The sequence below is a fragment of the Culicoides brevitarsis genome, chromosome 1 (assembly GCF_036172545.1).
Source record: "Culicoides brevitarsis isolate CSIRO-B50_1 chromosome 1, AGI_CSIRO_Cbre_v1, whole genome shotgun sequence".
NCBI classification, from domain to species: domain Eukaryota; kingdom Metazoa; phylum Arthropoda; class Insecta; order Diptera; family Ceratopogonidae; genus Culicoides; species Culicoides brevitarsis.
This window is the reverse complement of record NC_087085.1, coordinates 2,235,821-2,263,464: the sequence shown is the minus strand read 5'-3', so window position 1 is coordinate 2,263,464 and position 27,644 is coordinate 2,235,821. Positions and strand designations below refer to the sequence as shown.

The window sequence follows — 27,644 nt, the reverse complement described above, 5'->3', positions numbered from 1 at the left end:
AATATTTTAAACGGCTTTAAACTAATATTTTTTCACTTTCTCATTAAATATTTTTTTATTTGGAATTATTATTTATTTATTTTAGAAAAAAAAAAATAATTTAAAAATTTTAATTGAAACTTAATGTTCTTAATTAAAAAAGTGAATTAATGCAATTTTTATTGAGAATTTCATTTAATATTTTTTTTTAGATTTTTCATTCAAATAATAATTGTTATTTATTTATTTTTGGTATTTAAAAAAATAAATATTTATTAAATAAAAAAATAAAATTCAATATTTATGTGAAAAATGTGAAAAAATTAAATAATTAGGTAAATTATTTTCTTTTATTTAATTAAAAAAAAAAAACAAAAAAAAAATTTTTTTTAATTTAATTTTATTTTTTTAATTTAATTTTTTCATAAAAAATAAAAACTCACCTTTGTTGTCTAAATCTCTTCCCGCACTCGGGACACCCATACGGTCGACTATCCGTATGAATTCTGTCGTGTTGCAACAACGTACTTTTCTGCTTGAAATCCTTTCCGCACGTCATGCACTTGAACAACCGCAAATCCGAGTGTTTCGCTCCTCCCTTATGCGCGCCCTGATTTCCTCCTTGATGCAATTGATTCCCATGCAAAAGATCGGGCATCGTGTAACCCGCCAAATCTGTGCCATTCATCTCCGTTGCCGTCATTCCGGGCAAAACGCCGCCTTTGTTCAAGTAATGATGAAGCGGCGGAAATCCCGGAGGCCCGAGCATGCCGCCATTCTGATGATGTTGCTGCGCGTAATAATTCAGCTCCGCCTGATTTGGCTTCGAAAAGTTGTGAGCTTGCTCGTTGTCGTTATTGTTGACGCCGCGATGCTCATTTTGATCGGGCGACGTTTGATGCGGATTCGTTTGTTGTTGCTGCTGCGCCTGCGTTTGTTGCTGATTCGACAAATTCTGGTTCGCAGCGATCGTTTGCTGATGCTGTTGTTGTTGTTGTAACGAGACGTTGTTCACGTGCGAATCCATTTCCTGACGATTGCTTCGTTGATAGGGACTTCGGGCGGGACTCGAAAGTGTTTGAGCGCCGTTCGTTTGTTCCGTTTGGGGTTGCGGCGGTTGCTGGGCGCCTTCTTGCGTCGGCGAATTGTGAGTATTTTGCGACGGCGGCAAGGCAGGATGTTGTCCGAGATGCGTTTGCGGCGCTTGCTGAAGCCCCGGATACATGTCGGGAGACCATTGACCTCCGAGCGCAGCACTTCGCTCGGCAGCTTCTTGCGAATCTTTGTACAGCACGTAGGGCGCTCCTGTGTCTTGCGATATACAGTACATAATTTGACGCGGAACTTTTAAACCTGCAGCCAGGCAGGCAGCAAATGACGCGGAAAAATTTATTGCCATTTTGATTTGAATTTTTTTCTCGTGAGTGAATGTTTTTTTTTGTGTGTAGTAAATTTAATTAAATTTATTTCGTGTCTTGTTCTTGCTTTCTGTGGATTCTCTTCTTAATTTTTTTCTTTTATTTTTGTATGTAACCGTTATTAATTAATTATTTTTTTATTTTTTCGTGTCTACTACATCTTCGTTGGTTTCTTGATGCATTTCCGGTACTCTCTCTGTGTATGTTTTTATTTGTTAAATTGTGTCACATGTCACATCTGCAATAAAAAAAGAAGATAAAAAGTGTGAGGACATTCTTGTAAAATAATAAATTTAATTTATTTGCAGAAACATCTGGAATTTTTCGTGAGTTTATTGACTTTTAAAAGTAATTTTTTATTTAATTGAAAATTTGATTAAAAATTGAATTTTAATTTTTTTTCAATAAAATTTTTTAAATTTGCATTGGGTAAAAATTTTTAAGCTCTATTTTTAATTTTATTTTATTAAATTTTTAATTAAAAATTATTTTAATTAAATTTAATTAATTTCTAATAGGAAACAAATACTATCCCAATGCACATTTTTAACCCATAGCATATTTTTACATTTTTCAACCCAAAGCAAATTATTTTCTCAACGCACATTTTAATTTTTCCCACAGCACATTTTTATAAAAAAAAAACTTAAACATAAAAAAATTAAAAATTCATTGGAAAAATTTTCAAATTTGCATTGGGTCAAAATTTCATTAAAACTATATTTTTAATATTTTATTTTATTTTAATATTTTATTAAAAAATAAATTAATTAAGATAAATAAAAATTAATTTCTAATACGAGAAAAATTAATCCCTATGCAAATTTTAATTTTTTTTTGACCCATGGCACATTTTTAATTTATTTGACCCAAAGCACAGTGTAAATTTTCTTCCCAATGCACATTACAATTTTTTTAATAATGTACTTTTTGAACCTTTGAAATAAATTGTGAAGGAAATCCCAAATGTGCTTTAGGTCAAAAAAAAATTTAAAATGTACTGTGGGTCAAAAATTCAAAATATGCTTTGGGATCAATTTTTTCCATTTTAAAGAAATTTTTAGAAAAATTTTCTAATCACAATTTTTGAAATGTAAACTGGGACAAAACTTAATAATAATTAGTATGAAGAGAATTTTGAAATGTGCTATGGGTCAAAAATTTTGAATATGCTTTGGGATTTAAAAATTTTCGCTTATTAAAAAAAATTATTTAGATTTTTCAAATGTAAATTGGGACAAAAAAATAAACTGTATTGCAAAATGAAAATTTGAGATGTGCAATAGTATAAAAATAAAAAAATGTGCCATTGGATGAATATTTTTCACATTTCGGATCTGATCAAAATAGATCATCTCTAAAATAAGTATGGAAAAACTTAAAATATTCTTTGGAAAAATTTTAAAATTTGCACTGGGGCAAAAATTTATAAATATTGAAAAATATGATATGGGTCAAAAAAAATTTGCATTGGGCTCAAAAATTCAAAATTCCAATCACGTGCTTCAAAATTCAAACTTCTTCATTCCGTGTACTTTATGACAAAATAAAAAAAAAGTAGTTTCCTCTTTAATCAATATTCTCCTCAAATATTCGTTTTGTCGATACATTGCTCCATATTACGTGCATGCAACAACTTTATTTTTTTACAGTAGCGCGCTACTTGCATGACACACGAACATATTCGCTACTTCGCTACGACGACGGATTTATCGACTGTCATGACCTTGAAATTTGTGCAAGATTCTTTTTATTCTTTAAAATTGTCTTGTCTTGCACGAAGTTCTTTCAACAACAACAAAAAAATTGAATTCTCCATAAGAAATACTCCAAATAGCAAAAAATAAACACAAACACACAAGAAAAGGTAAATACAAAGAATTTTATCATTGTTTCGAATCGTTCATTGCTTCACTTCCCCGTTTTGGGTTTGGTTCAATCAATTCGTGTGTGCCACGCCATAAACCGGGTCTAGACTAAAAATTCTCAGAAATGATTGATGAAGAGTTCTAAAATTTTTGGGTTGTGACATAATATGGGTCAGGATTTTTTTTGTTATTAACGAAAAAAAAAAATAAAAATAAATAAATTAAACTTGTTTTAAAAAAATTAATGATCGCGAATAATATTCCTAAATCTTTTTTTAATGTCGAGTTTTTACGATGAATATTAAATAAAATGAAAATAGTAGTAAAGTAATTGCAATTCTAGAATAAAATATAAAAATAAAAATAAATGGCTGTGTCATTAATCGCATTAAAAAGCGCATTTATGGCTGTGTTTGTGCATGATATTGCTTGATTAAAGTGTCTTGAGACGCTTAAGTAAGTGGTTTTAATAGTTTTTATGTTATTATTTCGAAAGATTAGGAAGACGGCAAAAATAAGTTGATGTGATTTATAAATTGATTGGAGATAAGGAATCCTGCTTTTTTAATTTGCTTTCATGGAGGCGACTTGTTTTTCAGGATTTTTTAATTTAATTAATTTTTATCGAATTTTTATGAAAATTAATTAATTTTATTTTATTTTTAATAATAAAAATTTTAATATTTAATATAATAATTTATAAATAATTATTAATTTTAATTTTTTTACATTTTTGGAAGAAAATAATAAAAATAAAGCATTTTTTTGGAAATTTTAATTTTTTTTTTAAATTTAAAAATATTTAATATTTTCTTGTTCAACACATTTTAGTTTGTTTTTTATTAAAAAAAAATATTATTTTTTAAACTTTGGAATTTAACATTATTTTTTTCTAATGAATTTATATGTTTTATATTATATTTTCTTTAATATGATTTTACAAAAAAAAAATTATGTCTTAAAATTTTAAATAAATTTAATGTTTAAAAATTAACTAAAAAGTGTTAAATAAGAAAAAAATTAAAACTTAAATTAATTTAAAAAAAAATTAATTAATTTATTAATAGAAAAACAAATTAATTACAAAAATTTTTAAATAAAAATAAAAATTTTTTAAAAATCGAAAAGGAAAATGTATAAAAAAAAATAATTTTTTGAAGAAAAAAAATACTAATTAGCAAAATTTTATAAAATTATTCAAAATAAATTAAATTAATTTTTAAATTAAGTTCTTGTTTAGTTTCTTCTCAAAATTAAAATTTTCTTTTAATTTCCTTATTTTATAAAAATAAATAAAAATTTATCAATTTTTTTAAAAATATAATTAATAAAATAAAAAAATAATAATAAAATTAATAAAAATTTAACTAAAATAATTATAAAATAAAAAAAATGTTAATTATTTTTTAAAATAATTTGTTTAAATTTAAAAAAAAAATTTTTTCCTTATCTTAAAAAATTTTCTTAATTTTTTTTTTTTTTTTTATTTATATTTTTTTTTCTACAAATTATTTAGATTTTTTTAAAAATTTTTATTAAATAAAGAAACAAGTAACTTGTCACTCATAAAATTAATAAAACTGAAATCAATCATTCACATGTTCATTGTTCACATTTACATCGCGCGCACAATAAACACAAAGGCAACCAGAAAAAGTCAGACAATCAATAAAACAACAAATAATGCATAACTAATTAAAACAAACAAAGCGAAGAAGAAGAAGAAAAAAGTTTCATGTCTCGGTCGTCTGTCATCGTCATCAGTTGCAGTTGCTTCTTTATTTACAAGTTTATTGCCTTTCCTCTTTCCTCCTGCGACGCAAAGACACGAAATTACCAAACAATAGCACAACTTACGACTTTTTTTTGCTGTACCTGAGATACTTTTCTGTCGCCCGTCGCACGAAATTCACGTAGGCGGACAATATTTAGAATAAAATCCAATTAAAATGAGAATTTAATCAAGTTCAAACGGTACGCCTCGCAATCATGCTGAATAAATATCGGCAAGTATTTTGATTAGAAATGGCAAATAAATATATTACGACGGTGTAGGTGACCTTTGATTGAGAGCACGAGCTTTTGCCGATATTTATAGATTGGCCTTCAATTGAAGAAACCGCGTTTTTTTTTTAATTTTTCAATTAAATTCACGTCGAGAAGAGACTTTTGAGATTTTTTACGGTTCATCGACATTTTCTGAAATTGTTATCATTTTAGTGCATCCAATTTTTCATTACCACGCTACGAGACTTTTTTTTTTAGAGAAACCGATCAAATATGCACATCGACTGCCGTACATAACACCATTGTTCAATTTAAATTGTTATTTTTTGCTTGTTTGTTTTTTTCTGCTGTAAAATAGATATTATATTTGTCAAAGAAGAACAACGAGCGACTGGCGGTATTTGGAAGCGAGCCAACAACGTTCGTGCTCATAGAAAATAAATAAAATAAAATATTTATAATAAAATTACAATCTAGGCTCAGTTGTTGGTGCAAACAATCATTTACTTTATTTCCAGTCGACGAAAAAAAAATCGGTAGTAAAGTTATAAAAAAGTCGAATTCATTCACCTGTCAAGCTTAAATTGCAATTTGATTTGATTGGTGCGGTGCACATCATTTGAGGAAAGTAATTTCATGGAATTTGAATATTTATAGCAGTAGTAATGGAACTTCCTTCGCATTTCTGGCAGGTTGTGCCGATCGCAGCGAATGTGTGTATGTGTCAATAAACGATTAATCCTCTACTTTGCACATTTTATTCGTATATTGAAATATTTACAACATTCCTCGTTGTAATAAATGATATCGATAATAAAAACTGTAACAAAATGATTCACGTGATTTTTTTATTTTACTTAAAAAATAAAATAAATATTATTTATAGCAAAAAAAAAATAAATATTTAAGGCAAATGCAATAAATTATTTTATTTCCTTAAATTTTAACTTTTTTTTTAAATTTATTTTTTTTATTATTTTTTTCAAACTAATTTTTATAATTTTTTTTAATTTACTTTTTTCATTTTTTAATTATTTTTTAATTTTATTGTTTTTTTAAATTTTAATTTTTAATATTTTTTAATTTCGGATTTAAAAAAAATTAAAAATAAAAAAATTAAAATTAAAATAATTAACAAAATGAATTTTTTGAACACTTTAGTTGAAAATTTAAATTTTTTTCAGAATTTTTTTTTTAATTTATTTAGAGCTTTATTTAAGTTTGAGTTTATTTATTTTATTTTCAATTTTTTGATTATTTTTTCTAATCCGAATTAAAAATTGTAAATTTTGTCAATTTTTAATTTTTTCGAATTCGTTTTAATTTCAAATTTTCGAATTTCGAAAATATTTCTTTTTTTTCGAAATTTGACACAATTTAAAAAAAATAATTTTTTGTTACATGTTTTGTTATTTCTTGTTATAAAAAAAAATTAAAAAAAATTTCGAATATTACTTTATATATTTTCAAATTTTCGAATTTCGAACATTATTTTTAATATTTTTATTAAAATAATATTTGAATTAATTAAAATAATTTGAAATATCTGAAATTAGTATAAAAAATTGATTTTTAAAAAATGTTTAGTATCTTAATTTTTGATGTTTGAATTTAATTATTATTTAAAAAAAAAAAATGTTCGAAATTCGAAAATTTGAAATTTAACGAGTTCGAAAAAATTTTCGAAATGTGAAATATTTCGATTACTTGATCAAAATAATTTTTATGACTAATTTTTTTAATTTTCGAAAAAAAAAAATAATTTGGGTTTTAATAAAATTTATCCATGAAAAAAAATTAAAAATGTGAAAATTTTCCATGATTGCTCCAACCTAAAGAAATGAAGAAATTAAAAAAAAAGAAAAAAAATCCAGTCGCTTATCTTTTTTCAGTCGAGTCGTTTACGCTTATCCTCGGCGCATTCATCATCATCGTGCCGCGTCGTCGCATCGTTACAGTTACACTACTTTGCATAATAAATGTGTGCATTAAATATGCGATCCTACTTGATTGCTTACAACATCTCTTACAGCAACATGATCAACTAATGTATACGCGAGCTTTATGTAGTTCATCAATACATTTTTTTCTCGATTTTTTCATGTTAGGTAGCTGATGTTAGATTAAAATTCCTCAGATTGTAATTGAATCTATCGCGCGACGCGTTTCTCTCTATTTCGCGAAGAGACGGCGGAATATTATTGGGGAAACTCACATAATTTATTCCAAGCAGTCAATTTAATTTTTTTCGCTGCATCGCCGGTCTGGCAAATAAAAACCCATAAAATGAATAATGATGTTTATAATAAAATGTGAATCATATCGCATTTAATTTATTTGTGTGTAGAAAAGATATTTTTACATGTGTTGCACTCGTTGCATGCAACGCAGAAATAAACTTGATAGAGAGACTACCTTGAACTTAGGCAATATATTATAGGCACGGTGTGATATCTGAATGCAGGTATTTTACAACATGTTTGCAAAATTTATATATCTTTGCGAAATTTTTTAGACAGGCGATACTAAAAGATTTTTTATTAATATTATTAAAAAGTTATTTATTCACTTTTTATTAGTTCATTTCCTGGATAAAGAAAATCTCTCTAATGTGTAAAATAATAAAATTCTTTCAACAATTTTTTTTGTTGTATTTGATGTCAATTTAGTTTTGTATTAAAATGTATAATAAAATAAATAAATAGACATGACAATAAAATTGAAATAGAATAAATTACAACCTTTTATTATTATAATTTATTTACTATTTTATTTTTTTTTAATTATTTTTAATTTTTTTATTTATTTAATTTATTTATATTTTTTAATTTAAAAAAAATAAGTTTTAAATAATAAATAATAATTAAATAATAAATAAAAAATTAAATTTAAAAAATTACTTTTTTACTGTCCAAAACTTATAAATTCACTCAAAGCATTTGTTTTATTTTTAAAAAATATAATTTTATTATTTTTAAAACTTTTTAATAGTTATTTCTATTTTATTTTATCATTTTGTTTAACTTTTTTCATTTTAAATTTTTAAAATTTAATAATATTTTTAGTTAAAATAAGTTAAAATAAAAAATTTATCTAAAATTTATTCTATTTAATTTTTTATTGTTTTTTCAAATTTAATTATTTTTTTAACTTTTTAAATTATTTAATATTTTTTATATGTTTTACTAAAAACTATTTTTTAATTTTTTTTTTAATTATTTCATTATTTCTAAAAAAATTAAAAATTATTTTTATTTGATTTCATCGTTTTAATTAAAAATTTTTTAAATTTATTTTAAATTTTAATTATTTTAAATTTAATAAAAAAATAAATAAACACCTAATAAATACCTAATTTAAATAATTAAAAATATTTTTGCACTGAAAATAATAATTAAATAAATAAAAAAAATATATTAAATAGTAAGAAAAAAAAAATAAAAAAAGTAGCAAAAAATTATAATAAACATACGGTAAGTAAAATATAAAAACTTGTATATTTTTTATATAAAATAATGATTTTCACACGTTAATAAATAAATAATAATAAATCGACAATGTCAAGACTTTAAGCGTATTACGCTTCTTTTTTTTCTGAATAAAAGTAATAAATTTTATTGTGCTTCATTAATTTTTTAGGGTATTTTTTTGATAAATTGAACGGAAAAAAATTCAATTATATTTTTTTTTATTATTTCTTATTAAACCAAAATTTATTGTTTAATTATATTTTATTATTATTATTTTTATTTAAAAAAAATGTTTTATTATTTTATGTGTATTTCTCATTATTATTTTTTTAAATATTTTTTTATATCTTATTAATGTTATGTTTATTTTTTTTCAGCTCAATTATAAATTAGCGATTTCACGAATTTTTTTTCTTTATTTCTGGCAAATCCATTACAACATCATAAAAAAGATAAACATAATTCACGCACTGATTGATATCATTGGTCACACACATGATTTTGCAGAGGAATGAAAAAAAAACTGCCATCGGACGTCATTCTTATTATGGGTTTCCTTTTAAAATGCAATTATTGTTATATGCATGTGTAATTCGGGCTATCATTATTCGGCTTCTGCGGGATGGATGACGAAAGCTCCGAAGGTTTACAATGTAATTTTAAGTGTTGAGAAAAGTGAAAGGGGTTTTTGCCCAATTCCGATACCGAGAAAATAAAAGCAAAAATAATTTTTTATTGTTCAGATGCATGTAGCAAGGTATATGTTTTAATTAAAAGAAATGATATAATTAAAGGTGAAATATTGCTTGCAGGAGTGTAAGATTATTATTAACATGAGACCCAGACTATATGTTTAAATATGTTTATATAGCACACCATTAAATTGAGATATGCAAAAATTTTTATTACGAATTTTCCCTTGAAGAAATTTATTTCGCTCTTACCGAAAAATAAAATAAAAATTGAGATTTTTTCTGATATCGCGTGACACAAAAACCAACCTTACACACTTTTATCAGTAAAATTAATCATCCTTCATGTAAAAATTAAAATTTACAACTTTTTAAATATTTTTTTCTTGTCTAATACAATGTTGCTGAAAAAAAAATAAAAATCTAAGAAAATGCCGCATCGCAGCAAGACACGAGAGAATTTAATAAGTGTGTATAATTGAATCATTATTGTATTAAATATATCGGATTATGATAGTGTCTAAACCTGACATAAATACTTTTTTTTTATAAATAATTTAATGTAATAATAAATATTACCACGAACAACTTGCATAGCGAAACTATTATTTTATTACATGCATTTTTCCTATTTATTGTTTTTATGCTTTAAACATATTTTCGTAAGATAACGCGAGGAACGTGTTACATAGGTGAGAAATGCAAAAAAAAAGGAGAAAAAAAATAAACGGTAAGAAGTTGTTGATTGAGTTGTCTTCTAGTTGTTGTTTACTATGTTCATCATTATTTTATTATTATGTTTAATGTTGTAATAATAAAATTGTTTTTTTTTTCTTGCTCATACAAAAAGAATGAAAAATCGTAAAATATTTGTTATAGTATTTAAAAAGAAAGAAAAGCATGAAATAGAGAATTACTTTTTTTATGTTATGTTTGTTATTGAATAAGAAGAGCATCCGTTTAAGATATAGATATATACAGAGTATTTTTTTTATTTGATTTATTAAATTTTAAATATTTTTTAAAATATAATTTTAAATTGAAAAAAAAATTATATTTTAATTTTAATAAAAAAAAAACAAAATAATATAAATCTTCAAATATTATTATAATACATATTTTTCTATAATTTTAATAAAAAATAAACTTTATTAAAAATTATATTTTTTAAATTAAATTAAATTAGGTAATATTAAATTAAATAAATTTAATAAAATAAATCCAAATAGTATTTTTAAAACTCAATTTAATAAAATTTGTAAAAATTTTAGTTTCTAACAAAATATATATATATTTTTAAATTATATAAAAATATAAATTAATATAATATTGAATATTTTATAATGTTAAAATAATTTTAAATTATTTATTTATTTAAAAAAATTTAATTTATTAAACACATATTTATTTTTATTTTTTTTTTATATTTTTATATTGCATTGAATTTTAAAAATACTATTTTAATTCATTATAATTTATTTTATTTAATTCATTAATTTAATATAATTTTGAAAAAACTAATTTTTTTTATAAAATTTATTTTTTTTTAAATTATAGAAAAATATGTATTAGCTATATAATAATATTTTAAGATTTATTGATTATTGAAGATTGATTATTTATCTACTTTTATGAAGAATTACTTTTTTAAATTTAAATATTTAATACTTTTTTAATTTAAAAAAAAAATAATTATCATTAAATACAAATTATTAAAATTTAAAATAAAAAAAAAAATATTTTTTATTATTTTTTAATATTTCTTTTTTATTTCATAGAAAAAAAAAATAACTAATTAAATAATTTCTTTTTGTTTTTTTTTTTAAATATTTTATTTTATATTTTTTAATTTTATGACAAATTATTTTTTTAAAATTATTTCAAGTTTAATAAATTAATAAAATTCTATAAACTTGAAATAATTTAACAAAAAATCACTGTAACTAATAAAAACTTACTCCACAAAATAGAAGAAATACCAAACATGCAAGAAATAGAAGAAAAGAACCACAAAGAGTTAATAATGTGACACCTACGCAAGTTCATTGTTTATCGCTGTTAACTCCATTTTATGCAATAATAGTGACTACTTTTCAAGTCTCCGTAAGAAATTTCATACAAGAATGATAGAATTTAATCAACAAAAAAACTTTCCTGATTGAGGAATTTTGAATATATTATTTTTTACCAGAAGCTCTCCTCCGCCTTTACGGATAAATAAATTAAAGAAATATTTAGAAATAAATCGAGTCACGAGTCACATTATTATATTGTTGTAAAGTTAAGTTAACAACGGCGAACAGAAGTAAGAAATAAACTCGACATGCATTTATTTATGGTTCGTTTCTCCTTTAAGTTATGTTACTACCGCGCGCCGAGAGGAGGACATACAGTTGAAATTAGACCAACAAATTTTCTTCACATAAATCATAATATTTATTTCTTTTGTTTGTATCTCTCTCTTTTTTGCAGTTCATTCATGTTTCTGGGCGTTTTATTCGTTTTTTTTTTCGTTCCTTTTTTGTGTAGCTCTTTTTTTTCTCGTGTGTGCGGCAAAAAGTACAAGAAGAAATCCGCAAAGTGCAGAAATTATTGTGATTTTAAGGTGATAAAAAAGACATCATTATTATATTTTTTTTTTCGTCGTCGTTCCTTTCACTTTAGCATCATTTTTAGTATATTTTATTTTATTTGTGGCCGTTTATCATCTCTCATCGCGACGCAGTTATGAATGTTTAAACAAGTGCGCTTGATTGCGTCAGTTTTGTCTCATTTTTACAACATAACTTTGCCATGTTTATTATCATGTATCCGCAAAATTCGGCGCGATATTAAAATTAAGACATGATTATGTTCACTGACTTTTATTGAAAAATAATAAAAGAACATTAAAAATGCATAAAACACGAGATTAAACAAGTATTGGTCCTAAAAATTATGATATGCTTTGCCGCATTTTGAATAATTTCACATTTTTTAACTCCTCATATTGAATTAATAAAGGAAAATTACAAATTTTACACAATTTCGTACTCCTCATAGCCCATTTTTTAACTCATTCTATAAAATTATCTTTCATATTTTTTTTTACAATTTTTTACAAAATTATTAATTTTTACAAAATTTTTTCTTACAAACCTTACTTTTCAAAATTATAATACTCATTTTCTTACTCCTTAAAACTCAATATTTAGAAGTTTTTAATTTAAATAAAAAAAAATAATTAACGAATTTAAATTTTCTTTTCAAATTTTGAAAAATAATTATATTTTTGGCATTTTCTTACTTTTTCGGAATTTTTTCTTTTCAAATATTTATTTTAAAAAAAAATTTTTTTACAATTTTATACTCCTCATAACTCAAAATTGCATTTTATTTTTTTTAACTTTTATTTAGCAGGATTTTTAATGAAAAATTATAATTTTTCTCATTTTTGTACTCCTCATTTTAAAACTTTACCTAAAATATCGAATTTTAACCAAAATTTAAAATTTTCTTGCCATAAACGACCTTTGTCTTTATTTTTACCTTACATAATTTTTAATTATTTAATTTAATTTTTATTTATTTATTTTTTTAATTATTAATTTATACATTTTCTTACTCCTCAAGGCTCAAAATTAAAAATAAAAATAAATTTTTTTTAGAATTTTATTACTTTTCATTAAATGTAAGTCTTTGGATGAGCTTAAATTTTATTTCAAATATTTTTTATGAAAAAAAAATTTTTTTTACAATTTTTTACTCCTCATAACTAAAAATTTTATATCATTTTTTTTTTTTTTTCACATAAATTTAATAAAAAATTAAATATTTCACATTTTTGTACTCCTCATTTTAAAATTTTTACTTTAAATACCAAATTTTACCAAAATTCAAAATTTTATTTCTCAAAAAAGCCGTTAAAAGATCAAAAACTAAAGATAACTTTACAGACAATGGCGCTACATCATAAACACCCCGAAAAAACATTCTCAAGTCCATCAAGTCAACACGACGCAGGCAAGGCAACAACTTAATCTCTTTTCACGCAAATGCATTGTTCAAATCACCTTAGAGGCAATTTGTGTCGTGTTTCGTCATATCAGGCGAAATTTCTTGTCGTTTCTCGTAAGTGAATATTTGTTTTTAAAACCCCTTAATTTTATTTTATTTTAAAGAATAACTTTTATATTTTTATCATAAGAGCAAAATATAGAGTGTGACCGAAAAAGTCAGATATCAGCGATCAGCGTGACAGGTTAAAGCAATACTTAATGCAGGCATTTCCGAAAACAACCCAAAAAATATTGTTATTGAATAAATTTAAGTGTAAGCTTTTAATTTTAATGGTGTTCTCTCGATTTGTTTTTGAGAAAGAAAAAATTAAAAAAAAATATTTTAATCGCATTTTGTACATTTTTTTTTTAATTTTTATTTTTAATCATCATCAAAAAATGTAATAATGGGACATAACATGCACGCGGGGTGGTCCGTGACCAACTTGAATTAATTTGGGATTATTATTTAATAAATAAATAAAAAAAATTTAAAACTTTCAGCCTATTATTAAAATAACACGAAATGCAGTAAAAATACGTTTAAAGTCTCATAAAGGCGTAAACAACAATAAAAAGTGCTTAAAGCAATCGTGTGCCAAAATGCTGATATGACAGAAATGGGATTTAATTTTTTTTTCTTTTATTTTATTTTAGCTCTTAGTTCCTGTATGAGGAAAAAAATGAAGAAATAAACAAGAAGAAAAAAAATCCCGAAGAACATTTACATGATTTGTGTCAAAGCAAAAATGATGTTCAACAGTTTTTTTCATCATTTTATCGCACGGCGCAACGTAAATAACATTAAGAAAACTGTTGAATCATCATTTTCCGGATAAAGTACACGAGACGACGAAAGAGCGTCATAAAATTGGATAGAAAAAGATTAAAAAAGCATTGTAAGGATTTTTTTCATATACTTTTATACAACATATATAAATATATATGATGCTGAAGGATGCATTTTTATGTTGAGTATTTGCAATAAATGCAATAAAAATGCTGAAAAATGTACAAAAATGTTTAAAAATCGCGTTTTCTAATAAAAAAATAATTTTATAGACGCCCAATATTAAAAAAAAATAAATAAATAAATATAAATCTATATGTTTATTTTTTTTATATATAATAAAATTTTAAAATATTGTTTTGTTAGAAAATTCAACAATAACCGAGGAAAAGTGGCGACGTTAGTCCTTGTAAAGAATTTTCTCAATTTTTATATTTTTTTTTTATTTTTCTATCAAAAACTTCAATAATTTTAATTTTTATCCGTCATCATATTTTATTATATATTATACATATTTTTATTGTTATATTTGATGTTGGTTTGAAAAATTGCACTTTTCTTATCGGAAAAAAGAAATAAAAGTGTTTTTCTTGTATTTTTGCGATTGTTTGCAATTTTTCCGTATAATGCATCATTTTTCTCGTCATGCAATTTTTTCCGCCCTTATTATTATTGTTGTAAAGAATAAAGAAAAACTGAGTAGCACTCCATCATTCATTCATTCAAAAGCAAGGACTTTTCTCGAGATTTTGTTTCTTTTTTTTTAACGCAGCGACAATGACGACGACGCTTTTAAACTATTTTTATTTATAAGTTCAATACAGCGACTGAAATAGATTGATTATGTATGGAAGTGATTAATCAAAATCTTTTGAAAAAGGAGTTTTTCTTAGTTTTTTTTTTGCAACTCGGAGCTTTAGTCACGAAAAAAAAACAGAAGATTGATTGTAAAAATTGCATCGACGAGGAATTTTTGAGGAGCTGCATGAGATTCAATTTTTCGATGCATGTGGCGAAAAACAACAAAATAAATTGATGAAGATTGCCTCGCATAGACGAGCTTTAAATGTAATTTATAAGGATCTATGGAGAGAAAACTGTTATGATTAATGATATCGAAAGTAATTAAAGTAGAAAATTTTCGAAACAGACGCGACAATTTTTCGGGTGTGTTGCGTCATTTTCGGTATGAAACAATGAAATTACAGAAATTAATGTGATTATGAAGGAAAGTTAGGCAGGTGAGATTTTTTAAAATGTTTCATTTTTTTTTTTGAGATTTTTTAAAAAAAATTTTAAAATTCAGTTGTTTAAAAACTTAATTTTAAATTTTTTTAAATTTTTTTATTTAAAAAATTATTATTTTAAATTTTTTGTTTATTTGAAAAAATTCATCAAAAATTCATGAAATGTAATTTCAAAAAATTTACCGTTAAAAAATTTGAAATTCGCTTTTTTGCTAATTCAAATTATTTTATATGAAAATTTATTATTTTTGTTCATTAATTTATTTTTTAAAAATTTTTTATTTGAAATTTTAGATTTTTTAGAAAAATTGTAACTAAAAAAAAAATTTAAAAATTTGAAAAATTTTCTTTATTACTAATAAAAATTAAATTAATTCAGTTAAAATTAAAATAATTATTGAATTATAAAAAAATTAATATTCAAACATTATGAAATTATTAAAAATAAAATTAAAAAATAAATTTTAAATTTAAAAATTAAATAATTTAAATAAAAATTTAAAACTTTATTTAATCCTTTTTAATATTTTTTAATTAAATAATTAATTTTAATATAAATTATAAAAAATAAAAAATTAATTTTTTTAAAATAAAATTTATTTAAAAATTTATAAAATTAAAAAAAAAAAAAATTTTAAAATTTAAAATTTGTTTAAAAAAAATTATTTAAAATTATTTTTTTTTTTGAAATAAAATTTAAATTATTTTTTTTCAAAATTTTATTTTTTTTTTTAATAAGAAATTTTTTTTTTTTTCAAAATGAAACATTTATTTTCTTTGTTTCAGCCTAAAACAAAAAAAAACTTTAAAAAATTCACTGCATTTGTCATTTAATTCACAATTCAATCACATGTAACAAGATAATAATTGGAAAAAAATTCACAATTTCCGGAATTTTTTATGTAGGTCATTTTGTTCCCGCAACAAATCAGAAACAAAAAATTCGTGTAATTTTTTTCGTGTCTTGGTTACACTTTCATCGCTGCGCAAGCTTCCTCTATAATCAGCAATAATTTTTGTCATCGTAAATTTTAAACGGTGCCGCTTTTTGTTGTTAAAGGATTAAATTTTTGCTTCTTTCTCACATTAAAAAAGAATTTGATTTTTGATAAAGTCATATAAATGTTGTTCTTTTTTTCCAGTTGCACGTTGTATTTTTTTTAATAATAATAATAATAATCGTCATCGTTTGAAAAAAAGCGGCAGTAAATGCATTTTCGTTACTTTAGAGCTACAGAGTTATAATAATAATAATAAAAATAATCGTAAATATCATCGTAAATGTACACACAAATGTGTTTTTATTTTCACACACAGACCCGTCACACACTTGAATGAAACAGATATTGTTCTTAATAATATATATTTTGTGTGTTTGTATGATGATGGTAATATAATAAAAAAAAACACGGCGAAATAAAATAAATTTTTACACGCTGTGCCGCAGACAAGCACTCATCAGGTGCAAATAATAACACCTTCGATAGTTTGGGTTTTCGATACACTCGAAAAATTGTGCATTATATATGATTCATAAGTTAAAGTTGTATTAAATATATAAAATATATAAATAATACGCAAGATTGTGTGAATAATGATGCATAATAATAATAAAAGATAACAAGTACTGATACACATTTTACTTCAATTAATTCGCATTTAATTTTATTTTATTTCATTTCATTTTGTATTTAAAATTGCCCATTTTTTGCGCCGTATATGAGGTTTATTGTTATTATATAAAGTACATTTTATTTAGCATCACAATAAATTTGAGACTTGTTACAGGATTATAATTGGGCGGCGGCGGCTACATGAGAAAGTATCGCGTTGCATTGTTGTAGAAGAGAGAAGAAAGAAAGGTGTTTTATGAGATCAAATTGCTTTGTTAAAATATATATTTTATATTATGATTAAAATATATAAATATATTGTTATAAATGTTACACATAAATTAATGATAATAACAATAAATTTATATTAAAATATATTTTATTACACTTTTTTTTCTTCAAGTGCATCTGATGTATTATTATATTAAAATCTGCAAAGATTTATAATGATGAATCGTTTAGGAGGATTGTAATTTAATTTCGAGACTGCGCGTATAAATTGTTAATTGCAATCAATTAGATAAGGATCACACAATTTAAAATGGGAATTGTATTTTTTTAATTTTGTAATAATAATATATAATGGATTGATAATATATATGTAACTATTCAGAGGTGTTCTTTAGTTTTATAATTTTTTTAGTCCCGTTAAAAAAAAATAAAAAAAAATAACGTCGTTTAATTAAAAATTAAAATAGATTAAAAATTATATATTTTAATAACTTTATATTTATAATTTTATTTTAATTGTTATATTTTTTAAATAATTTATTAAAACTTGAAAATTAATTTTACAAAAAATAAAAATTCAGAAAAAAATAGTTAATTTGTTTTAAATTAAAATTTATTAAATGTAAAATTGAGCACATAAAAACATATTTTTTGGATAATTTGTTTAAATTAATTAATTAATAATTTTTAAATAATAATTTTATTAATTGATAACAATATTTTAATTATTTTTAAAATTAATAATTAATTTTCGGTTAATAATTTAATTTTAAATAAAAAATTTAAATTTTTCAATCATTTTTTTTTAATAAACAAAATTTGATAATTAAAACATAATAAAAAAAATTAATAAGTTATTAATTTATTTTATTGATTTCTTTAATTAAATTCTAAATTATTAAAAAATTAAAAAGTTTTTTTTATATTTTAAAATTTATCTTAAAAGTTCTAATTAACTATTATTTTAATAAATATTAAAAATATACTAATTAATTAAATATATAATTTTTTTAATAATATTTTTTTTAGATTTTTAATTATTTTTTTTTTAAATAAAAATTAATTTATTTCAATAATTTTTTTAATAAACAAAATTTTTTAAAAATCGAATAAATTTTTTTTTTTATAAATTATTAAAATTTTAAATTATCTTATTTAATTTTTAAATTAATAAATCAAAAAAGATTTTTTTAATTTTTTAAATTATTTTTTAATTATTTTTTTGTTCAATAATTTTTTATTTTTATAAAATTTACTAAAATTTAAAAATTTTATTAAAAAATAAAATAAAATTAAAAAATAAAATTTAATCAAATTTCCAATTAATTCAAACCAAGCAAAAACTTTTTAAATTTTCGATCCCATTAATCGAAATAACTCCGTCACTGCATTAATTGAAGTCATTCACATAACAATAAAATAAAATGAAATTTTAATCAGATAAGATAAGAAAATGAATTTCTATGTGCTTCAATACAATTTTAAACGAATGTTTTGACAATTCAAACTTTTATACATTTTGTTTGTAAATAACCTACATTCGATTCCAAAAAATAAACAATATTCTCTCTGTTGCTCTTATTCGTACAAAAAACGAAAAAAAAACCCAAAAAATATATTTTTATATTTATTTACTCTCTCGTGCACATAAATTCCGTACGAACCGAAAGAAATTGGACAGAAGATGAATATTTTATGTCTTGTCTAAGGTCAGTATTTTCATCTTAAATTTTTTTTATTCGATTGGAAAATAAATAAAAATTCTGTTCTACTTTTTTTTTGTTGTTGTCTATGATCTCGTCGTGAGAACATAAACATTTGTGGTAGAAAATAGGCGCCATGCACATTTTTTCTTTTAATAAATAAAAATCATCCTTTTTCTCTGTGATTGACGCGCGCGGAGTGAAAGTCTATTAACCTCTATGAAAAATGAATGTCTCGGTACCTCCTTGACGAGTCATTGACTCCAAAATATAATTTTTGCATGTTTAATGTTTTCAGTTAATCATAAGCTACAACATATATATTTTTTGTATGATGATGACGATAAACAAAAAAAAAAAATATTTTCATTCACCTTTTGATTTGAAACAACAAATTTTCAAAGGAATTCGAAGGGAGACGCGCGCAAACTCATTTCCACAAATAAATATATATATTTATATATTATATATATATATATGATATATGTTGTAGAGTAAGTGCCTATATTATAACTTTTATATATATAAATTCACCCATTAGTAATCTATCTGCTGTTCATCTATCAATACCCCCCGAAAAATCCAAGTCGATGACGAAACCTTTACTTTTCTCCTATACTACAAGCAACCATTATAATGTTATATGTTATATATCTGATGTTATAGATATCCCTATCCAAAAAAACCGACCTTTCATGTACGACAACGAGGAGAAGGATAGTAATGATACACGGAACAGGCAACTAATGCACATGAACTCATGAAATATCAAATGCATTTTATGTTTATTATCAACGGCAAAGGCTATTACTCTCACCCACACACACAAAATTCACTCAGATAAGCCGATTTTCCTCGAATTTCGTGTACGGGAGCGTTGGAAATGTTTTCTCTTCAATGGAAAATGAGAGAAAAGCCGTACGCGAGTACAAGTTGAAGGTCTTTTTATGCAGTTTGTTTGTTGACGACGATGGAAAATGGCATGAGGCGTCCCCATCACATCATACCAAACGCAAAAAGACCTTAATGTTATATACCATTAATAATATGGGAAAATGCACCGCCCAAATGTGTACGACGACGCGCGCGACATGTGAAGGTATTTAGTTCTTTTTTTGGCGTGTATAATATATATTTTGTACATTTATTATAAAAATTGTGACATTTAAAATGCATACAAACATGGGACGCGAAATTTTTAATATTTTTATTTTTCATAGACGCCGAATTTTTTTTTTAAATATTTTTTTTTTAATAAATAAATGAATATTTTTTTTTATTTCACGGAAACTCTATCAAAAAAAAATTTTTCCGTATTTATTTTTTTATTTATTTATTTATTTACGGAATTCATTCGAATTTATTCTTCAAAAAAAAAATTTTTTAGTCTGTCTCTCTATTAAAATAAATAAATAAATAATGTGACTATATAAAAGAATTTTATCATGATCAAACAATCAAACAAACAAGAGATTGCACGTCAGGTGCAGACAAAAAAAAAAAAAAAAATGGGATGAGACAGTAATAATAATGATGAGCTGCTGAATTTCGGAAATGACATTTTTTTTTTGTTTTTTATCAATTTTGGCAAATACAAAATACAGTTTCACCCCTTTTTCATAATATCATGTGGAAAAACGCGAAATAATCGCCGCTGATCGGCAGACAGGAGTGGTTTGAGTGACAATCATACATAACGCGGGCAGTTTCTCTCCCTCACACATTCATTTATTTAATAAATGTTTTTTTCCGACAGGATTTTTTTTTCTGTGTTGCTAACAGAAATTTTTTTAAAAAGTTACAAATCAAATATTGAAAATATGTGCATGTTCGATGGAATTTTTGTCCTTAATTTTTTTCTTGATCGATCGATATGGGGATAGAAAAATTTTCATGAGTTGTTGAGATATAAATAACTTAACTGGATTTTTAATTTTTTTTTTCGTTGAATTTTTTTAAAATATTTTTTTATTTAATTTTATTTTAATATTTTTTTAACATTTTTCAAAACTTGTTTTGTTTGTAGAAAATTTGTTTTATTTAATTATTTAAATTAACACTTTTTAATATATTTTATTTTATTCATTTTATTTTTTTAATTTTATAAATTAAATTTTTATTATTCTTTTTTTTGTAATTTATAAATAAATGTAAGTAAATTTTACTTTTTTTATTAAAGTTTATAACGTTAATTTTTTTTATAATTTAAAAATAAATTAAAATTTATTAAATTAATTGAAAATTTATTTTATTTTTATTATTATATTTTTTAAATTTTATAAATTTTGATTTAAACTAAAGAATTTTTTTAATAAAAAATTTTTAAAATATAAAAAAACTTTTTTCAAACAAAATATATAATTTTAAATTAATTTTAACGAAAAATTAGATAAAAAATTATTTATTTAAAATTATTTTATCAAAAAATAAAAATTTTATTAAAAATTTATTTTTAAAATTTAATTTTTAATTTAATTTTTTAAAAAAAATTTTTTTTTGTTTATTTATTTTTTGTTAACTTTTTAAAATTATTTAATTTGTCATTATTTTGTAAAAAATTTAATAAAATTAATTATTTATTTATTTAATTTCTCAATTAAATAATTAATTATATAAAAATTTAATAATAAAAAATATTTAATAATTTAAAAAATAAATTTTAATTCATCGAAATTTTCAGTATTTTAATTTTTAAAAAATTTTTGTTCGATAATTTTTAAAATATTTTTTTTAGAAACGTACAAATCATTTCTCTTCGATTTTTTGTCAACAAAAATTTTTTATCGACATCGCTCGTTGTCATCTTCTCCTGTTTTTTTCTACATAACAACAATTACATGTCGTCGTTGAATTCTGTTGCATTCATGTGGAAATGAAATTAAGGACCGACATTTAATCAATGTCATGTCATATGTAGAAGGCGAAGTGAACAAACAAAAAAACAATGAAAATATTCTAAGGTTCCTGCACAACAACAACAAAAAATATCAGATTAGTATTGCTCCATTTATCATTCTGTTTATTTATCTTTTGGTATTTTTAATGCTTTTTTATGCAAACTCTTTCACAATACGTTACATGTGAACATTTTTTCTCCATGCATGCCAAAACTTTGCAAAACTTTGAAATAGTTTTAAAAGTTTGTCTCCTTTTTTTATCGTTCGAGATTTTTTTTTTATTTTATATAAGCGACACGAAAATGAAGTGACTATTTTAAAACGTTCTCCGAATGTATATTAAAACTAGTTCGTAACAATTTAGTTGTTGTTGTTGTTTTTTTCTGCATGTCGCTTGGTAGTAATTTTTTTATATACTTTGTGTTCCTTCTTGGAAAACAGTCTGCTTGGATAAAAAAAATATATGAGAAAAAAAAAACTATTTAACTTTTCTTCACTTTTTTTTGTTATTAAGAGAAAAGTTCGGAAAAGTCCATAATTTTTTTTTTAATGAACAAAAAAAGTGAAAACAAAACGTGTGAGATTTACGGAGCTCATTAAAAAATCGCGCGTCAAAAAATATTTTTTCAGCAGAAATAATTATTTTTTTCAAAGGATTTTAAGAAACAAAAAGGCTTTTAAGCCTACAAAGGAAGCAGCTTTTAGTCCCCTTAAAACTATTATTCGCGAAATTTTTCCATTTTTCAAACCCTTCATCATCATTTCCCTCATAAAAATAAAAAATAATAATAAACCAAGCTAAAAACTAAAAGATTTTTTTTTCTTTTTCCTTCACTTTCGCTCCAACTACCAAACATAAACTCTCGACCATGAATGAAGAGCATTTTCATTTCACTCGTAACTTAATTCAATCTGCAGCTGCAGCACACACGAGATTTTTTCTATGTACAATTTTTTTTTCGTTGTCGTTCGTGATCTTTGTGGAAGTTTGCGAAACAAAAAAAAAATATAGAAAAAAAAAATTTGCAACGAAAGTGCGATCAAAACAAAATATATAGGAATAAAGGAAGCGGTTCAAAAGGATTAAAGTTGTTTTGTTATGGTTTTTAATGAAAAGAAATTCGCTGAAAGAGCTTTCATGGTTTTTTGTTTTAGAAGTTGTTCGGTACTAATAAGAGAGTTTATAAAATTTGTTGAACTGTGAACTTTTTGGCTTTGTCGTGATATTTTTTTTTTATTTATAATTTTTTTTATAAATTATTCTGAATATTTTTTTTTTCATTTAAAAAAATTTTTCATAATTATTATTTAAAATAATAATTAAAATTTTTTAAAAAAATTAAAAATTTAATTTTTAAATTTTTAAAAATTTAAGAATTTTTTTTTAACTTTTCATAATTTTTTTTAATATTTTATTTTTTATAACTAAAATAATTAATTTTAAAAATATCAAAAAATAGAATTAATTTAATTTAAATAATTTTTTTTTAAATTTTTTAATTTTTTTTTCAAAAAAAAATTTATTTTTCATTTGTATTTTTTTATTTCGAATATTTTTATTTATTTTTTATAAGTGAAATAATTTTTTTAATAAAACATTTTCTTTATTAAAAAAAATCTTTAGTTTAAATTAATTTTTTTAAATAGAATTTAATTGTTTTTTAATATAAATTGAATAATTTAATAAAAATCCTTATTTTTTTTAAACTTCTAATTTTTAAAATTTTTTAAAATTAAATTTAATTATTTTTAAAAATTTTAATTTTAAAATTATTATTTCATAAGTAAAATTTAAAAAAAAATTTAATTTTATTTTTTTTTAAATTTTATAAAAAAAAAAAAATATTTTTTATATTTTATTAAATTTTTTACTTAATAAATTTTATTTAATTAAAAAAAATAATTTTCATTATTTAAAAAAAAATATTTAAAAAAAATTTAAAAAATATATTATTTTAAAAATAAATATCAACATCATTTAGTCCCTTTTTGAAGTTTTTACGAATAATTAACGCAGAAATCATTAAAAAATCGCATTCACACCTAATTACTATGCAAGTGTTGCACGCCCGTTTTGTTAGCAAAACTGCATCGTCTTTGTTTTGCTTTTATTGTGTGCAACGTCATTTGACATGCGATCGTTAACAAAGGCATCATCATTCATATTTTCCTTTGTTTTTGCATTTATTTCGTTTTTGTTCATATTTTGTATAATTTTAATTGTTTCTTTTTTACTTTTTATTCATTAATTTTTAATTTTAACAAAAAAAAATTAAAAATCACGTCATGTCAGCGGTAACCCTTTTTTTACCTCCCAAAACCCAAACACGAAAAAAAATCAATTTAAAAATTTATTTTTACGAAACCCCTCGAAAAAATAATATAATTAAAATTTTTTGCATCATATATGATTTTTTATGTGATATGAACATGATTCGTATTAACAATTTTTATCATTAGCATAAAACATTCATTCATCCCAGACACATAATTTGCATCCCCATCACAGATTGGACATCATCCCCCGTTCGAATACATTACCCCACGTAATATATTTAAATGTCCAAAAAATAACATTATGCATCACGACTCGATAATAATATTATTATTGGTACATTATTTTAATTGAACAACCCCTTTCATGTGAGTTTTTTTTTTAATTTTCATTTTAATTTAAAAAAATATGTATTTTCAGATATAATCACGACGTGACGTTCAAAAAATGCCAATAATATAACATGAAGGTATGTATAATAATATTAAGTGCACATCCCAGCCTATAAATATTGTATTATTAATTTTTGTGTACGGGCGAATTTTTCCGCGTCACTGTGCAAAAATCGGACATTTAAATTAAAATAAATGGGGAGAGAGTGCGTGGCAATGGGAAGGAGTGAAAATGAAATGCAGCCTCCCAACATATATCATATATGTTATAAGTGTATGATGTATGTTGTATACAAAGGATTATATTACTCTGTCCATGTATGTTCAATGTAGAGGACGAAAAATAATAATGAAAAAAATAAATATTTTTTTTTTGTAGAGGAAAAAAATGTGAGTACACCGAAAATATTTCCTGATGGCATTCATCCCGATCCGACCAACAACATGCATGTGTGTATTTTTGTATTATTGTTCTATGTTTTTTTATAAAATATTGTTTTTGGTCAGAAATTATATGTAAGTTTTATTTTTTTTTTATAAATTAAAATTTAAAAGTAAAATTTGTTAAAATAATTTAATTTAAAAAAATTATTCAAAATTTTTTTTTGTTATTTTTCAACAATTTAAATATTTTTTAAACATTTGTACATAACTTATATAAATATATTTTTTATTATCAAAATTTTATCAAAGTAAAAATATTATTTTAAATATAAATTATTATTTTTTTTAATTTTTTAAAATTAAATAATTAAATAAAAAATAAAATTTTAATTTAATAAAAATTAATATAAAAATTTTTTAAAATTTTAAATATAAATAAATATTTGTATTATATTTTTTTTAAAGAAACTAATTTTTAATTATAATTTAGAAAAAATAATTATACAAAAAATTAATTTAATAATATTTTTACTTTGATAAAATATTGATATTTATTTTTTAAAAAATATATTTGTATAAGTTATGCTACAAAAAATATAAAAAATAACGAATTTAAATTTTTTAAATAAATTTTAAAATTAAATTAACGAAATAAAATTTTTTAAACAAATTTTAATTTAACTATTTAAAATTGAACTGTCATTATATTTTTTATTTAAAAAATTAATTTTATTTAATTTATTTTTTATTCAATAATTTATTTTATTTATTTAAAAACAAAATTACCAAAATTTATATAATATAGGACATAGGTATGTAATGATAACTTTTTTTATTTTGTTAAATTTTTGAATTTTTTGTTCTATATTTTTTAAAACGTATTAATGTATTATAATTATTCATATTAATTTATTACCTATATTTTTTTTTAAATAAAATTTTATTTTTTTTTAATTCTTAAATTTAAATTTTTTCAAACATTAATATTTTAATTTAAAAAATATAATTTTATTTTATTTTACAATAATATTTTATAAAAATTAATCAATATTTTTTTTATAATTTTTTAAAAATTAAAATTTTTTTAACAAACATATATACTCCAACCAAAATCACTCGCTAATTCAAACCAATTTTTTTTTATATATTTTTCGTGCAAATGAAAAGCCATCAGAATCGACGGGCATCCAACCTCACTCCAATTCACCTGTATTTTATTTTATTTTTTGTGTGTTATTGTTATATATTTTTATGTGATATATAAAAAAAATATATTTTTGTGATAAAACCAATTGGAATGAGATGTGACTGCTGCATTTTTTATTTTTATTTTTTTTGTAGATACGCGCATGTGACGTACCTCAAAACGTTTGGGTCTGAATTGGAAAAAAAATTATAAGTGGATATTGACACATTGCATGCATGAAATTGATGCGGGAGGATTAAACTGTGGTTTTCAAAATAAATTTCAAAAGTTTCGATATGCATCCAACCAGAGACAGAACAGAACTGAAATTAGGATGAAAAACCGCAAAATCAAATTCATGTCTGGACAATAAAATTGATGATGTGTTATTGCACTTGCGAGCAATAAATATCCTCAAAAAGCTCTCGTTTTGCATACGAAAAAAAAATATTTTATCCTTTACCACAACCAATTTATCTATCTTTCTTACGAAACTCTCTGCTCTTACTTAGTTAACTGTACAAATCTAGTCAGAAATACTCGCACACACGAGATAACACAAATAATCTGGATGCTGTTAAATGTATTAAAATTCAAGTTCTACAACTCACTTCGTAGCGAATGAAAATATTTTTGTGCTAAAATTTTCCATGCACCACACGCCAACAGTATCCCGCATTTACTGCACGTACAAATCAACATAAGTTCTCTATGGAATAACAAATGGCAAAAATGCATTTTAAGACCTTAATGTTAAAATCAATAATTTTATGTACTTCGCTTCGTACGTACATGGCTCGAGCAGCAAAAATATTTGAAACTGGATGGATTTTTACTGCCTTTTTTTTGTCTTTGGGGAATTTTTGACAGGTAATAATTTTTAATCAAATTTTTTTCAAAATATTTTTATAAAAATTAAATTAATTTAAAAAATAAAAAATTTCTTACCTTTAACTTGATCATTAAATTTCCCGTACTCTTCCGTTCTTTTTATTTTTTCAAAAAAATATTTTTTTTAATTTTTTTTTGTATCTTATATATTTAATATATTATATGTTCAAAAATTGAAAAACTCAGATGCGACACTAATTAAAATATTTCAAATATTTAGTGTTATCCGAAAATATTTACACAAATTTTTGTTCAATCTTTTTTATTTAATTTTTTTTTCTCTCGTGATTTTATTTACATTTTTTTTTATTCATCAAAAAAAATTAATTGTTTGTCCAAATGTTCAAATAATATTTTTTATTTATTTTTTGTCGATGCACACAAAAGTTTTTCCAAAAATGAAAAATATTTTTTTCACACTTTTTAATTGTTCGAAGATTTTTTTTTTAATTTTTTACGTGTGAAAAACTTGTCGAACTTTTTTTTATTTTTCGTGTGCACGTGAAAAATTATAAATAATAATTTTCTTTTTCTTCACTGCATTTTTTTTTAAATTGTTTGTTT

The 27,644-nt window shown here is 22.2% G+C and overlaps 1 protein-coding gene across 4 annotated transcripts in view; it reads right to left on the bottom strand.

Annotated features, from left to right (window-relative positions):
- LOC134829558 (zinc finger protein 37) overlaps nucleotides 1-27,250 on the bottom strand; it is a 30,600-nt gene extending 3,350 nt beyond the window's left edge. For all 4 annotated transcript variants that reach the window (XM_063842665.1, XM_063842674.1, XM_063842685.1 and 1 more), the window contains exons 1-2: nucleotides 27,138-27,250; nucleotides 423-1,635 (exon numbers count right to left, since the gene is read on the bottom strand). In XM_063842665.1, the coding sequence (XP_063698735.1) occupies nucleotides 423-1,378 (956 nt within the window). In that variant the 5' untranslated portion in view covers nucleotides 1,379-1,635; nucleotides 27,138-27,250. The remainder of the gene's footprint in view (nucleotides 1-422; nucleotides 1,636-27,137) is intronic.
- Between the last annotated feature and the right edge of the window lie 394 nt (nucleotides 27,251-27,644).